The following is a 14149-nucleotide window of genomic DNA, read 5'->3' on the forward strand; positions in this document are numbered from 1 at the left end:
CCGATGCGGGGCTTGATCCCAGGACCCTGGGATCATGACCTGAGCCGAAGGCAGACGCTTAACTGACTGAGACACCCAGGCGCCCCGAACTATTTCAATTAAACACGAACAACGCAACCCCTGACTTTTATTTCATATTTTAAGGACATCATGAGTTCATCCTGGAATGCAAAGTATGGATGAGGTTATGATTTCAGGTTTGAAAATGGTTCAGGAAGAATATCTGCCGAACACCTGCAGGAACGTGGTGGGACACCAGTCTTCCCAATCCTCCTTTAAAAAGCACTTCATGTTATAATTGCCCCAGTTAGAAAACACTCGGGAGAGTGCAGCCTCAGGCTTTGAGCCTCTCCGGAATGATTCTCCTTTGCAGCCAGGGTTGAGGAGCCCCCGTTGGAGATGACAGGGCCGGGCATGCACAGGGCTGATGTGCTCACAGCTCCCGTGGAGTGCCCCGTGCCTCTCAGAGCACGAACGTGTAACACAAGGCAAATAATCAAGTGAAGAAAAATAGAGTGACTTCGGGAGAGAGAAAGAAGAGGAACCGTGACCAGAAGGGCTGAGGGGCAGGCGAAGGGCTTGACTGCGGTGCAAGAAGAGCCGGGGGACTGAGTGGAGGCGTCCTGGGTGCGGGTGCGGGCAGCAGGGAGCAGACAGGTGTCATCCTCTTTGTTACTTGTATTGATGCAGAAGCATCTCGAAGGGAAATGAATGGAAGGCGCATAGGGAATGTATGTGTGTAATGACCACTCCTCTCAAAACTAATGCTTTCATTTTCGGGTCTGCTTAAAGGAAACGGGAGAGGGACTATTAAACACCCTGAATCTGGGACAACAGTAAAACTTTAAAAGGGCTCGCTGTGGCCCCGACCTGCAAACCCGGCCGGGGGGCTCCTTCAGCTGGTACAATACAGTGTCTGTGTGGTTGGTGGCTCAGTCTATGTTTATGATACTCTTTGCCAAATCTTAATTCTTGTATCCAAGCAGCACAAAGAATGTGAGATGTGGCATGATAGCGCTCACTGCCAACATTCAGCACCTCCCATGGGTCCGTCTGCGCTCCGGGCAAAGGGACGGCTGCACAAACATTACACAGCCTGCCGATAAAAGTCAGCGAGCACTGGGGGCCGAGGGTCTATCTAGATGCGATAACCATCAAAATAGAAAGTTAACCCTTGGCTTTTTCACAGGGAACACATACTTATAAGGTTTCAGACACCATTGTTTTTTGTGAATCAGAAACCATAATGCAAGAGACACCTGGTGAACAGTAAATATCGAGACGGTAAGAAACCAAATCTGAACACCTTTATCAGAGAGGCACCACCCAGTTTGGGTGAACAAAAGATTCATGGTTTTCTCTTTCTCAAAGAGTTCACTTCTGTGTGTGTTCTGTTTGTGATCTTCTTTCAGCTGATAGTGGCTTTTGGTTACAAACTCTTATCCTTGTATCTTCTGCCTCACAGCTGTTTAAAGTTCCCATTGGCCACTGCCATTATCTCGTTTTTCAAGCAGCCCCTGGACCCCGCGCCCTTACACAGACAGCCCCACTTGAGAGCCTTTCGCCTCTCTGACTGCTCCATCCCTTTAGGAAAATGCTGGTGCAATAAAGGAGGAGTGATACTCTGATGGCTTTAGGGAGCCCCTAAAAAGGCAGCAGACCTGTCCCAGGCCACAAAGGGGCCCTTGTGGGCTTGTTTATCTATAGGCCCGTGAAAACCTAGGAAGTCACTTTGTTTGACTGGACTAAAAAGCTTAAAATGGTCTCAAGCACAGATTTGCTTTCATTTAAAAAAAAAAAAAAGATCAAAGGAGGAAAGTATCATCTTCAATCTCACATTCCTCCTTCTCTTGTATCACCTCAGTAAAAGGCATTAAGCAAAAACTATATGTAATTATTAACTGACGGATTCCTTTTTTCTCTCTCTCTTTTTTTTTTTTGGAGAGGGAGAGGGGGAGGGGCAGAGGGAGAAGAAGAGAGAGAATCTCAAGGAGATTCCCATCTGAGGGTGGAGCCCGACATCAGGCTCGATCTCACAACCCTGAGATCATGACCTGAGCTGAAATCAAGAGTTGGATGTTCAACTGACTGAGTCATCCAGGCGCCCCCATTATTAACTGATGGATTCTTTATAATACTTTTCAGCTAGAGTCTGCAATATTTATTTGCCTTTTTTTAATGCATTCGTCTCCCTCAGCATTCTAGACCAGAAACCAGTATTTTGTTTGACAGGTGTTAAGTAAGATAAAAGCGGACATTACACACGCATATATTGGAAATCGTGCAATAGATTGTAAACACTGATACATTCTGATGAGATGATTTACTAACCAACTGCTCATGGCTTAGTCTTGCCAAATAATCACCGTGAATAATTGCCTACACCCCAAGCTCTAAAACATCCAGCTCGTAAGAAAGTTCTCTTTGTGAGAAATAACTGATTTTTATTTACTCAGAGATTCCACATCAATGAAGAGTGGAGACTCCTGACAGAAAACTGTGTGTTTGTAATAAGGAACAGTAACACCACCACCGTGTTCTGTTTGTGGGTGTGTCTGTGTGTGTAGCTGAGGTGTGTGTGAGTCTCTCTGTGGGACTAGTCGTTTGTATGCTTGTACGTCTGTGCGTGGCGATAGGGAAGTTGTGCAGCAAGGTTTCAAGACAGACCATCAGATCTCAGTTTGCGGATATGAGGACCCCTGAGGTACATACAGAACTGGAAAAATTAAATCTGTATTGGACTCAGCAAACATTTTACTACAAGGCAGCTCAGATCATCTGAAAACAGAATAAACTGAAGATGCTAAGCTGTCTAGCTTTTGACACTCCTTTTTCCAGATAAAAGGAGAAAGCATTCTCTCTGATTTGAACTCCGGAACTAAAATATTACAGGGGAAGGCAGGACAAGATCCTGGACATTCTGTCCCTTGATGCCAGTGTATCCAAGAGGCTTTTCACTGCAGGTGCTGTGACTGAGTATCTGACCTGAAACTCCAAACTCCAGCACTGGTCCCTCCCACACGTATTGTTTAATGGGGATTTGAAGGATTGTTGCTCTAATGAAAAGTCTCATTCACAACTTCTTTAGGTATGGTCCCCAACCAAGGAATTTATGAAAATGGTCATTTGGACATTTCAGTGCTCCTTCCCATATTCATCCTGAGAACAGTGGCAATTGATACTTACAGGGACTGAAGGCTTCGCAAATTCTGCAGAGCTTCCGTCGGTACCTGTCTTAGGTGATTATTCTGCAGCATACTGCACATGAAAACAAACGAAGAAAAACATTAAAGAAGGTTCACAATAATTAATAATAATTGGCCATAGCAGTGCCAGGCACTGTTCTAGGTGTCAGGGAAACAGCAGAGCATCAGACCAAGTCTTGGCCCTTAGGGAGCTTACATTCCTGTGTGGAGTAAAAGATAATTAGAAATTAATGGATGTGTCTATAACATCAGACAAGTGATAGGTACTATGAACAAAAAACAAAACAAGGATTTGGGATGGATGGCTACAAGGGGTGAGATTTTTTTCTTTTTAAGATTTTATTTATTTATTTGACAGAGAGAGAGACAACGAGAGAGGGAACACAAGCAGAGGGAGTGGGAGAGGGAGAAGCAGGCTTCCTGCTGAGCAGGGAGCCCCATGCGGGGCTCGATCCCTGGACCCTGGGATCATGACCTGAGCTGAAGGCAGACGCTTAACAACTGAGCCACCCAGGTGCCCCAAGGGGTGAGATTTTTATCTTAAAGGTGGTCAGGGAAGATCTTTCTTAGGAGGTGATACTTGAGTGGAAACTAGGATGGAGTCATGGAGCAAATTCTGTGAACATCTGGGAAGAATTTCTGAGAAGAGGGAGGAGTAAGTGCAAAGGCCCAGAGGTGGGAGCTTGTTTGACTCGTTCAAGGAGCAGCAAAGGAGGAGTGAGCGAGAGCAAGAGGCTGGGAGAAACTGAGCCATCTCATGGAGGACTTGTAGGCCACAATAAGTCTTTAAGTGTGATGAGAAACTCTTGTTGAAGGGTTTATGTAGGGAAATGATATGCTCTAATTTATGTTTTTTTCCTTTTTAAAATTTTGATTATAGTTGACATACAACGTAACATTAGTTTCAGGTGTACAACTTACCGATGTATAAGTTTCTACATCATGCTATGTTCATCACAAGTGTAGCAACCATCTGTCTTCATACATCGCTATTACAATATCATTGACTGTATTCCTTATGCTCTGCTTTTTATTCCTGTGACTTATTCATCCCATAACTGGAAGCCTGTACCTCCTACTTCCTTTCACTGATTTTGCTCACCATCTCCACCCCCCACCTCCCAGCAACCATCAGTTTGTCCTCTGTATTTATAGGCCTGATTCTGCTTTTTGTTTGTTTATTCATTTTTTCAGATTCCACTTATGAGTGGAATCATGTGGTATTTGTCTTTCTCAGTCTGATTTATTTCATCTAGCATAATACTCTCTAAGTCCATCCACGTGGTCTCAAATGGCATGATCTCAGCTTTTTTGTGGCTGCATAATATTCTCTCTCTCTCTCTTTCTTTCTCTCTTTCTCTCTCTCTCACACACACACACACTTTTCCTTATCCATTCATCTATTGATGGACACAGGTTACTTTCATATCTTGGCTATTGTAAATAACATTGCAATAAAGACATGGGTGCATATATCTTTTCAAATTAGTGTTTTTGTTTTCCTTGGGTAAATACCCAATAGTGGAATTACTGGAACATATGGTATTTCTATTTTTAATTTTTTGAGGAAGCTCCATACTGTCTTCCCCAGAGGCTATTCCGATTGACATTCCCACCAACAGCGTACGAGGATTCCCCTTTCTCCACATCCTCACCAACACTTGTTTTATTTATGCTTTTAAAGGATCACTGTGATGACTACATAAATTAGACAAATGGAAATATGGATACAGTAGGAAGCTATTAAAAATCTTCTCTCTTCTTGTGTGTGTGGTCATATTTTAATAGAAACTAAATTCTTTTTGTGAAGTTTTGTGCTTTCGTTCGCCTGGATTCAACAGTTTCAGAATGTGAGGACTACAGAACAGAAACACCCGGTAACAATGAAATAAAAATATATCATTGCTAGCAGGGAAATAGCAAGGAAAAAAATTCCCATTAGATTCCTTGTATTTTGATATCTTATTCATAAATGTTTATAACACCATAATTTCACAGCCATTCCCTCTGTATTTCATGGTCTCTGTAAGCCAGAGGCAGAAGACTATTTTAGGAAAGCAGACATTTTACAGAAATATTTCTGCTGAGGAGGCTACTACTTATATTTGAAGCTCTGAAAAAATGTGCCTGGTTCTCTCCTCTCCACAATGGAAGTTTCTTTTCATAAGATGCCTAGTTAGGATCCAACCCCAAGTATGTCTAACTCTGAACTTGATGTACGTTCCACTGCACTTTGCAGCATTCTCTTGAGGCATATTTGCTGAATGTCCAGTCTCAGGTTGTGTGGTGTATGGTCTGATTAAGGCATGGGTAAGACAATGGGTTCTTGAATCTGTCCACCTCTTCCCTGCCACTAGCAGAGTGGCCTCGGGGAAATCATCCAGTTTCTCCACATCTCAGTGACCAATGATAATACCCACCCAAGGGCTTCCTGCGATGATCTGATGAGTGAACGTACACAGAACAATCCCTGCTGTACAGTAAGCATTCCATAAAGGTCGGCCCTTTCTGTATGAATTGACAGACTCCTTGTCAAAACAATATAATGAGATCATACTGGATATGACATTTTAATTAACCAGAAAATAAAACGGGAAGAAAAAAAAATCTGTGCCAGTGGTTCTCAGACTTTGGGGTTCATCAGACTCCACTGGAAGACTTGTTAAAACCCAGTGTGCTGGGCCCCACCCTCAAAGTTTCTGGTCCAGTACATCTGGGTAAGAGCCAGAGAATGTGCATTTCTAACCAACTTCCAGGTGATACTGGTGCTGGAGGGCAAGGTGCTACACCTGAGAACCACCCTATGCTAGACTAAGTGATTTCTGGTAGAGTATTTTCACCTAAACTTGAGGCTATATTGACCTTGGAGATAAGGCCTAAGTTTTGAGTCTTAGGGAGCAAACCATTTAATCTCTCTGACCTTTGGTCACTTATCTGTATAATGGGAATAGAATAAGATCATCTGATTGATGAGGTATTTGAGGATTAAAATATGAAGGTATTTATAACACTTTCATATATACAAATGTGAATTTGTATACAAATAAGACATGAAAAATACCTAAAGGTCAAAAATTTATACTTTTCTTATCATGTCTGAGACTCTGTTTAATAAAGAATAGAATTATGTCACTTGTATTCCAATAGTTTGCTGAAATAATTTCATTGTTAAACTTGAATTCAACTAACATTTCATAAATCAAGATTGTCAAATGTACTGGATCCTTATGAACAAAGTCAAGTTTTAGAAAGATCTCACGCTTCACATACCTGTTAGGGAATTGGGAAAATTGTAGCTTGAATTCCATATTTTGCATAATTTACCTGAATATTAACATTTTACATTTCTAGGTTATTTTACATTTTTCCAAGTAGTTTTAATATATTATATAATTTTAACTCCACAGAATGTCTTCTAAGTCACTCATTAATTGAGTGATAAGTTTAAATGATGGTAAGACACAGATAATGGACTTAATTGATGTCTAAACTTTGTAGGTAATATATTACTCTATAAAGTATTTATTGAATAGTCTTTCTATGCTTTGCTAACCAAACAGTGAAACTATTAAAATGTGGAATTCCTAAAAAATTGGAAAATTGGAGTAGAGGATAAGAGATATTCAGATGGTTTTCCTTCATTAAGTAGTTGCAAACTCTCTCCGAAGTTTCATATATCTGGTTTCAGAAAACAGAACTTAAGTGAGGTTTGCTAATGATAATTTTTAAACTACCCCTGAACTACCACTCAGCAATTTAATTTTTGAACTACTTCTGCCAGTAAAATACCAAAAACGCAATTTAAAAAAATCACTTAAGTCCTGAGCTTTTCCTAAAATAACTTCTGTTTAATTACTTTTAAATAACAAAACAAGAGCAAGTTATCTCCATTATATCCTTATAAGTCCAGTGGGTTAATTAGAAAATTCTGTTTTTGTTTAAGATATCCTAGTGGGAGACAAAACAATTAAAGGGTTTACAGCACTATGGAGTGCAATTAAAACAGAAAGCATTCACAACATGGCTGCTGATTTCTTTTGCAAATATTCCTTTATTCAGTGCATTGAATATAAGCAGAAAGCACTGTAAACTGAATATGCGTTTAGGCACTTTTAGCTTCGTTTTTTATCATTCGCTTACGGGGGACAAAAGAAAATAAAGCACTTTCTCTAGAGACAAAGGATGGTTGCATATTTTCTTAATTTCTTTCCCTGATTTTAAAATATTAAAATTTAAAAATGTTTTTATTTTTAAAATTTATTTTAAAATGTATTAAAAATCTAAATACATTTAAATTATTAAAATTTAAAATATTCACTATTTCCTACAGCATCCCATGCTTCTTAATAACACAATGTTTGGTTATCTTTTTTGCCAACAGGACTAACCGAGAACAGGTACAGTGCAGCAGAGGGAGATGAAATCATATGTTATAAGGGGTCTTCATCACATCGATAGCTTGATCCTTTGGTATTCCTTCTGCCTAATTGTTCTGTGTTTAGATATCAAGCAACTGCTGAGACTCTGTTGTAAGTCTACGTGGGAATGAGAGAATTTTGGCTACTTGTACTTTTCCCTGGTTAGTTTTACCCATCACCTCCACATGGCTTTGGTTCTTGTGCTGGGGGGCAGGATGAGAAGCCATTCCTTGACTGAATAGCTTACACAAGAAAAAGAACCTTGGTTGAAGAGAGCCTAGTTCAGAATTCCACTGGACTGGGTATTTTGCAATGCAGAACCAAAAACTTATTTTTTTTATGAGGCCAATATACAGAGGAAATCTTAAATATTAGTGATCTTCCAGAGTTCACAGTAGCAAGATTTCAGATATAACAGAGTCCTAGTCAAGGAGGGCTGTTGCTATCTTTATTTTCTCAATGGACTGGCTTACTATTCTCTCTCTCTTTTTTTAATCTTCTCTATGCTGGTCAGAGACCCAGATGAATATAACTTTTATATTACCTTTCTTACCATGCTATACTGTAATCAGTTACTTCTTTCTTCCAATGACTTTTAGACTTTATAAAACATTTGGAAGAGTTGTCATGAGCATAGAAACAGACTTGTCTTCTTCTGCATTTTACCTCTAGTTCGGTCTTAACCCTATTGGACCCAATTCTCCCTTTAATACCAAATATTTTATAATAACTCATCTCTTATATTTAGATAAAATTCATTAAAATATAGCCTATTTACATACATCATTTTGAAGGAAAAGATCAATATAATGTACTGCCCTAACTATATTATGAAGGACAAATAAAAGAGATTTATAATAAAGTGATATATGTATCATTACACACATGATGTTCAGATAGGAGACATATTTATGAACGAGTCAGATGTTTGCCCCTCCTTTTAATGAATAAGGCTGGGCATGAGAGAAACACCATGAGCAGAAGCTATTCTGGACAAGAACAGGGAAATGAGATTAGAGGTCTAGATGGATACTGAGTAGCACATCACAGGACAGTTTACTTCATGCCAATCATCTGGAAAACCAAAGACGTCCCCACAAGTTTCCAAAACACTCTGGCAGGCAGAATGACCATGGTTGAGAACCATTGTTCTCCTACCAAAATACTTTCAAAATATTTGACGATTGAATTTGCTCATTGAATATTAGTGTTTAAGTCAGCAAAGTAAAAGGAAGAGTGAATTCAATTCCTGGCAGGGGTCTTGCTCCTCTAGATCCCTCTTCACATGGACAGAGATCTGCAAAGTCTGAAACTGCCATGCCTGTGCTTACAACTTTTCCCTGGTTCCTCATCACGCCTAGAACACGATCATGCCCATGCATATTTGACATGACACGCAGGATCTCTGGGACCAGGACCCTTTCTATGTCTTACAGGAAGCAAATCTGAACCATCAGACCAGACTAAATGTTTCCCAACCTCTGGAGTTCCACAGTGCCCCGCATATATCTCTAGACACGCTTTTCAGATGAATCAGAGATCTGTTTGTTTGTGTTTGTCCTACTATCCTGATCCCACAACCTATCACTGCAGTATAAACTCTCCAAGGGTATGGACCATACTTACTGATCTTCGTATTTTTAGCAATAATCTGTTCAATGCCACACACACACACACACACAAACTTTCTCTCTCTCTCTCTCTCTAGCTCAGTACACCCAAAATACATTTTGTTAAGTGAATTAAAATAATTGATTGTAGTATAACTTATTTAACAAGTATCCAAAATGCTTTGTGGTATATATCTCAACATTGAAAAAACATCATTTTATTTGTCTTACCTAAACTCGATTTATTTCTGATGCATTTTGAATGGTTTGCTGAGTTCATGGAGATATAGGTGCATTAAAGAGTTGGTGCTACAGCTCAGAATTTTACCACATAATGAATTAACATGAGGATTTGGTAATAGGACAACTTAAAAATATTTCTGCCTAATAGAAAAAACAACGGTAGGGGGGACCAAACTCAACCGCCTAAGCAGGCCAAGCGATGGTTCTGCTGTTAAATTTGATTTTTAACAAAATGTTGAATTTAAATAAAACTGCTTTTCTAATAGCCTCTGTATCCCTCAGGTCAATGAAATACATTTTCCATTAAGGAGAAATATATGAAATGCCTTCTTAGAGTTCATAACTTTTATCTCAAAGAAAGGAAGTAAATTCAGGATATTCTCTGAGATAAAATTTTTGTGGTATGACTTTCAACTTATGCTATCTATTTTCTCTACCTAGGTGATTTTTTTTCCCACACAGAATAAAGTGAAAGAAATTAAGCAATGAGTACTAGAAGGAGGTATTCAATAATAATGAGTTTTCTGATGAACAAACTGGGAAGTTGGGTATTAAATAATAAGAATACTACTTTTACAAGTCTCAATGAATGAATAATTCTCAATTAAATAACTACTCAGTGTATCTGTTACGCACTCGGCTTTTCTCTATTCACAAGTGGAATATAAACTTGGTCGTGTTTTAGCTAATCCTTATTCAGTGCATTATAAGGAAACAAGCATGACAAATGTTTTGAGGCTGTGGTCTCATTATGTCAGCATCATAATGATTTATTCACTTGGTGATCAGAATGATTCAAGAAACTGTCCCCAACTTCATTACCCAAAAGGAAAGGGAAATAGCTTCTTAAAAGTCCAATTTGGTAAGTTGCTTCTTTAGAGGCAATTTTAGAAATTAAATTAGAACAGGAGGGATGGACATTTTTTTCACACATGAATCCAGCCAGGTATAATGCGGTCCTATGGTACCAAAAAAGTAGACTTGATTTTAAGTGAATTAGCCGATGGTTCTAAATAGCTTATTAGAGGGATTCAGTCTTTACAAGTTAATTAGCATCCACTTGACACTAAAATCAGAAATATAACAAATAAAAAATAAATATAACAAATAAGACCCTGCTTACTTACAGAACTTTAAGACTGTAAAGGCCAGCGAATGCTCCCTTGGGAATGTATGTCAAAGCATTTCCGGCAAGACGTCTGTGGGTTTTAAGGGAGAAGAGAGACAGTGAGCATAGTTCTCTTCATGTGGAATTCATTTAGTTGTTAAGAAATGCAACAGAATTTTGTTCAAACCACAAATGCCAAAAACAACTGTAGAGAACTTTGTCCTGATATATTTTTTGAAAAGCTTCTGTAAATTTCTAATCAAAAGGCTGGCAAAAGAAGTGCCTACAAAGAAATATGATAAATCATCTATTTTTACACTAAATCATTTAATAGCTTAGACTATATATGTAGCTCTCCTTTCTAAAAAATTTTATACAAAAGTTAGCGCCGTATAATAATCTTCAAAAATTGTAATGTCAAACTGTGATTGTCACATGATTTTTACAGTTTTTCTGTAGAAGTCTAAATAAATCAGATAATCAAACATAAGTATATTTCCGTTACAATTATCCCACAAAATACCCAACCCTCTTGCTAAATCTGGCAAATAAGAATGCAGACTATCACAGTCAGTTTTTTCTTTTTCTAATTAACATATAATGTATTATTTGTTTCAGGGGTACAGGTCTGTGATTCAACAGTCTTACACAATTCACAGCGCTCACCATAGCACATACCCTCCCCAATGTCCATCACCCAGCCACCGCATCCCTCCCACCCCCCTCCACTCCAGCAACTCTCCGTTTGTTTCCTGAGATTAAGAGTCTCTTAGGGTTTGTCTCCCTCTCTGGTTTCACCTTGTTTCATTTTTTTCCTCTCTTCCCTTATGATCCTCTGCCTTCTTTCTCACATTCCACATATCAGTGAGATCATATGGTAATTGTCTTATTTCACTTAGCATAATACCCTCTAGTTCCACCCACATCATTGCAAATGTCAAGATTTCATTTTTTTTGATGGCTGCATAATATTCCATTGTATAGATACACCACATCTTCTTTATCCATTCATCTGTTGATGGACATCTAGGCTTTTTCTATAGTTTGGCTATTGTGGGCATTGCTGCTATAGATATTTAGGTGCACGTGCTCCTTCGGATCACTACATTCACAGTCAGTTTTTTCTAAACTCTATCAGAAAAGGGTAGAGTATTTTAATCAACGGTTTAATTGGAATTGTATTTCAAAATGGTATTATGCTTAAAAAATTGAAAACAATAAAGAGTGTTCAATATGAGAGACATTAGTAAGGTTTATTTAGTAGAAAGTTTTGACATCATTAACTGGTAAAATTGTAAGAGTATATAATATTTTTCTAAGTGGGAAACAGTCAGGGTGAGAACTTACGCAAAAAGATGGACAAGGTGTGGTACCGGAAGCACCTGGTTCAGTACTTTTTTGGCGATCACATCAAAGTCACAACCTCAGGTGTTAGATGGTTCCACAAAATGGAAAATCCGAGAACAACACAGTGACTCAGAAGAGCACAGAACCTTTTAAGGAGCTGGTCACATTGTAGAAGGGTGGGTAAAACCGGCAATCAAGACACCCTCATGTTTCCTTGACAGAGATGGAGGTTGGAGTAAAAGGGTGGAGTGGCCCACTCGGACTAGTGCTTATTCCTGAAGGGCCGAACAGCTTCAAATTTGTATTTTGATATTATCTCCAAATGAGAGATAATTCAGTTCCGCTGAGCTCCACCGACGGGACTGAAATAAGCCATTCAGCATACAACTTCAAATATGTGTCCCAGGGCTAGTCTGCACCACCACCAAGCTGTGAGTATTGAAATAAATATTATCTCACAAGCAGCACCTCTGAATAGCATTTTTGGTACGAGTATTAGAAAGCATAATTTGCTCGATCCAAATTAAATTGACTTAAAATGAAAATGTATCACAATTTTTATAATCTTGCTTTTATTTTTTATTTTTTTAATTTTAAAATATATAACAAGAGACTTGAATCTGCCAAGAAGGTCTGCCTATTTCGGGTCTGCACCACCAACTTGCTGTGAGCTGTTAAGTAAGTTTATACTTCTGAGTTTCATTTTCTCACTAATTACATGAAACAGTAAGATAAGGTAGCTACTCAGGTCCCTTCTAGCTCCTGAACTCTAGGACTTCTCTCTCTCATCTTATGTTTACTTGTGTTTGTGCCTATTTTCCTTCTCTTAACAAATATAATTTTGTTAAGATGCAGATAGCTCTTATATGGTACTCCTCCTGCCTTCCTCATGGTGCCTAAAGACGTCTTTTTCAAACTATAAATAAATTTAGTGGCTTGGGATAGAATTAAAAAAGAGAGAGTAGAAAAACAACAGATTGCATTTTCTACTCTAGTAGAAAAGTATCATTTTATGAAAGCTTTGTTTTGAAACATGTTTGTGAAACTGGATTGAGGGGAAGAAATGGATTTCTTCCTGTATAGGGTCAGACAAGTTTGAAGGTCACTAGCCTAGAGCATAGTAAGGCATTCAATCAATGTATGCCAATAACATGGAATTCAGCTAATATTTAACCAGGGTGGTTTCAGAAGTGTTTTTTTATTTCCTGTAAAGTTGTCTTACTAGAAAACCCTCTTTAGACTATCACAACTGGCCTTCCATCCAGTCTCCCACACTGAATCCCTCCCTACGCCCACTCATTCTGTGTCCACCACCATCTTTGCAAAGCCAACTCTGATGATATCACTCCCCTATTCAAAACCCTTCACAAATGAAAAGAAAGGCAAAGTCCTCAGCTTCCTCTCCATAATTCCCTGATCTGTGTTCCATGATGTAGCTCAACGAAACTATAAGGCTTGCTTTTCTTAGCTGTGCCGTCCACCATCTCCCTTCTGGCCCTTTGCTCTATCTAAAATGTTCTTCCTCCTCTCCCATGCTGTCTCTCAAAGCAATTTCATTTCTTGGCTTTCCAAATGGATGGGCCAGCTCTCTATTTTGAACCACTTTTGTAGCCCTTTGTGCCTCTCTATGGGTTTGCTGGCTACCTTGTGTGACAGCGTTTACCTGTCTTGTCACACACATTCCCCTGAAAGTGGGAATTCTTTCTGTATCCATTATAGGGCCTTGCATAGTGTCCGAAACAGAATAGGCTGCCCCAGTAGTGTCCAACTAATCATTTGAGTAGAGACGACTAACTGTCCCCGGCATCCACTGCCCCCTCCTTCTAGAATAGTACCCCCTACCCGGAGTTTTAGCAGAGTGTGTGGTCACCCAGCTAGAGACTACACTTCCCAGCCTTCCTTGCGTCTAAACGTGGTAATGCAACCAAGTTTGGGTGTGAATGAAAGTGAGGTGTGAAAACTCCCGTGTCACCTCCTTAGAAGGAATCTGCTTACCCCCAATTTTGTCTGTTACAGGAAATTCCTGCAGAAGTGGTACTGGTGAGACAGCTCTAAGGATTCTGGTGTGGAGAACACTCCACCGAAGGCAAAACAAGGGCAGCAAAAGAGCCAGAAGGAACCCGAGCCCCTGCGTGACTTTAGGGAGCAGAGCGGTCCCCTCGCCCTGGCGTCCTCTTCGGATGAGTAACAGAATCAGTGGGATCCCTTGTTGCTCTC

The 14149-nt window shown here is 39.3% G+C and overlaps 1 protein-coding gene across 1 annotated transcript in view; it reads right to left on the reverse strand.

Annotated features, from left to right (window-relative positions):
* The window catches only part of LGR5 (leucine rich repeat containing G protein-coupled receptor 5), a 126655-nt gene that overhangs the window by 41002 nt on the left and 71504 nt on the right, over window positions 1–14149 (reverse strand). Inside the window, exons 3-4 of the mRNA XM_045872956.3 lie at window positions 10605–10676; window positions 3187–3258 (exon numbers count right to left, since the gene is read on the reverse strand). Coding sequence (XP_045728912.3) covers window positions 3187–3258; window positions 10605–10676 — 144 coding nt within the window. The remainder of the gene's footprint in view (window positions 1–3186; window positions 3259–10604; window positions 10677–14149) is intronic.

This window comes from Mirounga angustirostris, unplaced genomic scaffold (assembly GCF_029215605.1).
Source record: "Mirounga angustirostris isolate CCGP_5_RB_7025 unplaced genomic scaffold, mMirAng1.0.hap1 SCAF_5, whole genome shotgun sequence".
Lineage (NCBI taxonomy): Eukaryota > Metazoa > Chordata > Mammalia > Carnivora > Phocidae > Mirounga > Mirounga angustirostris.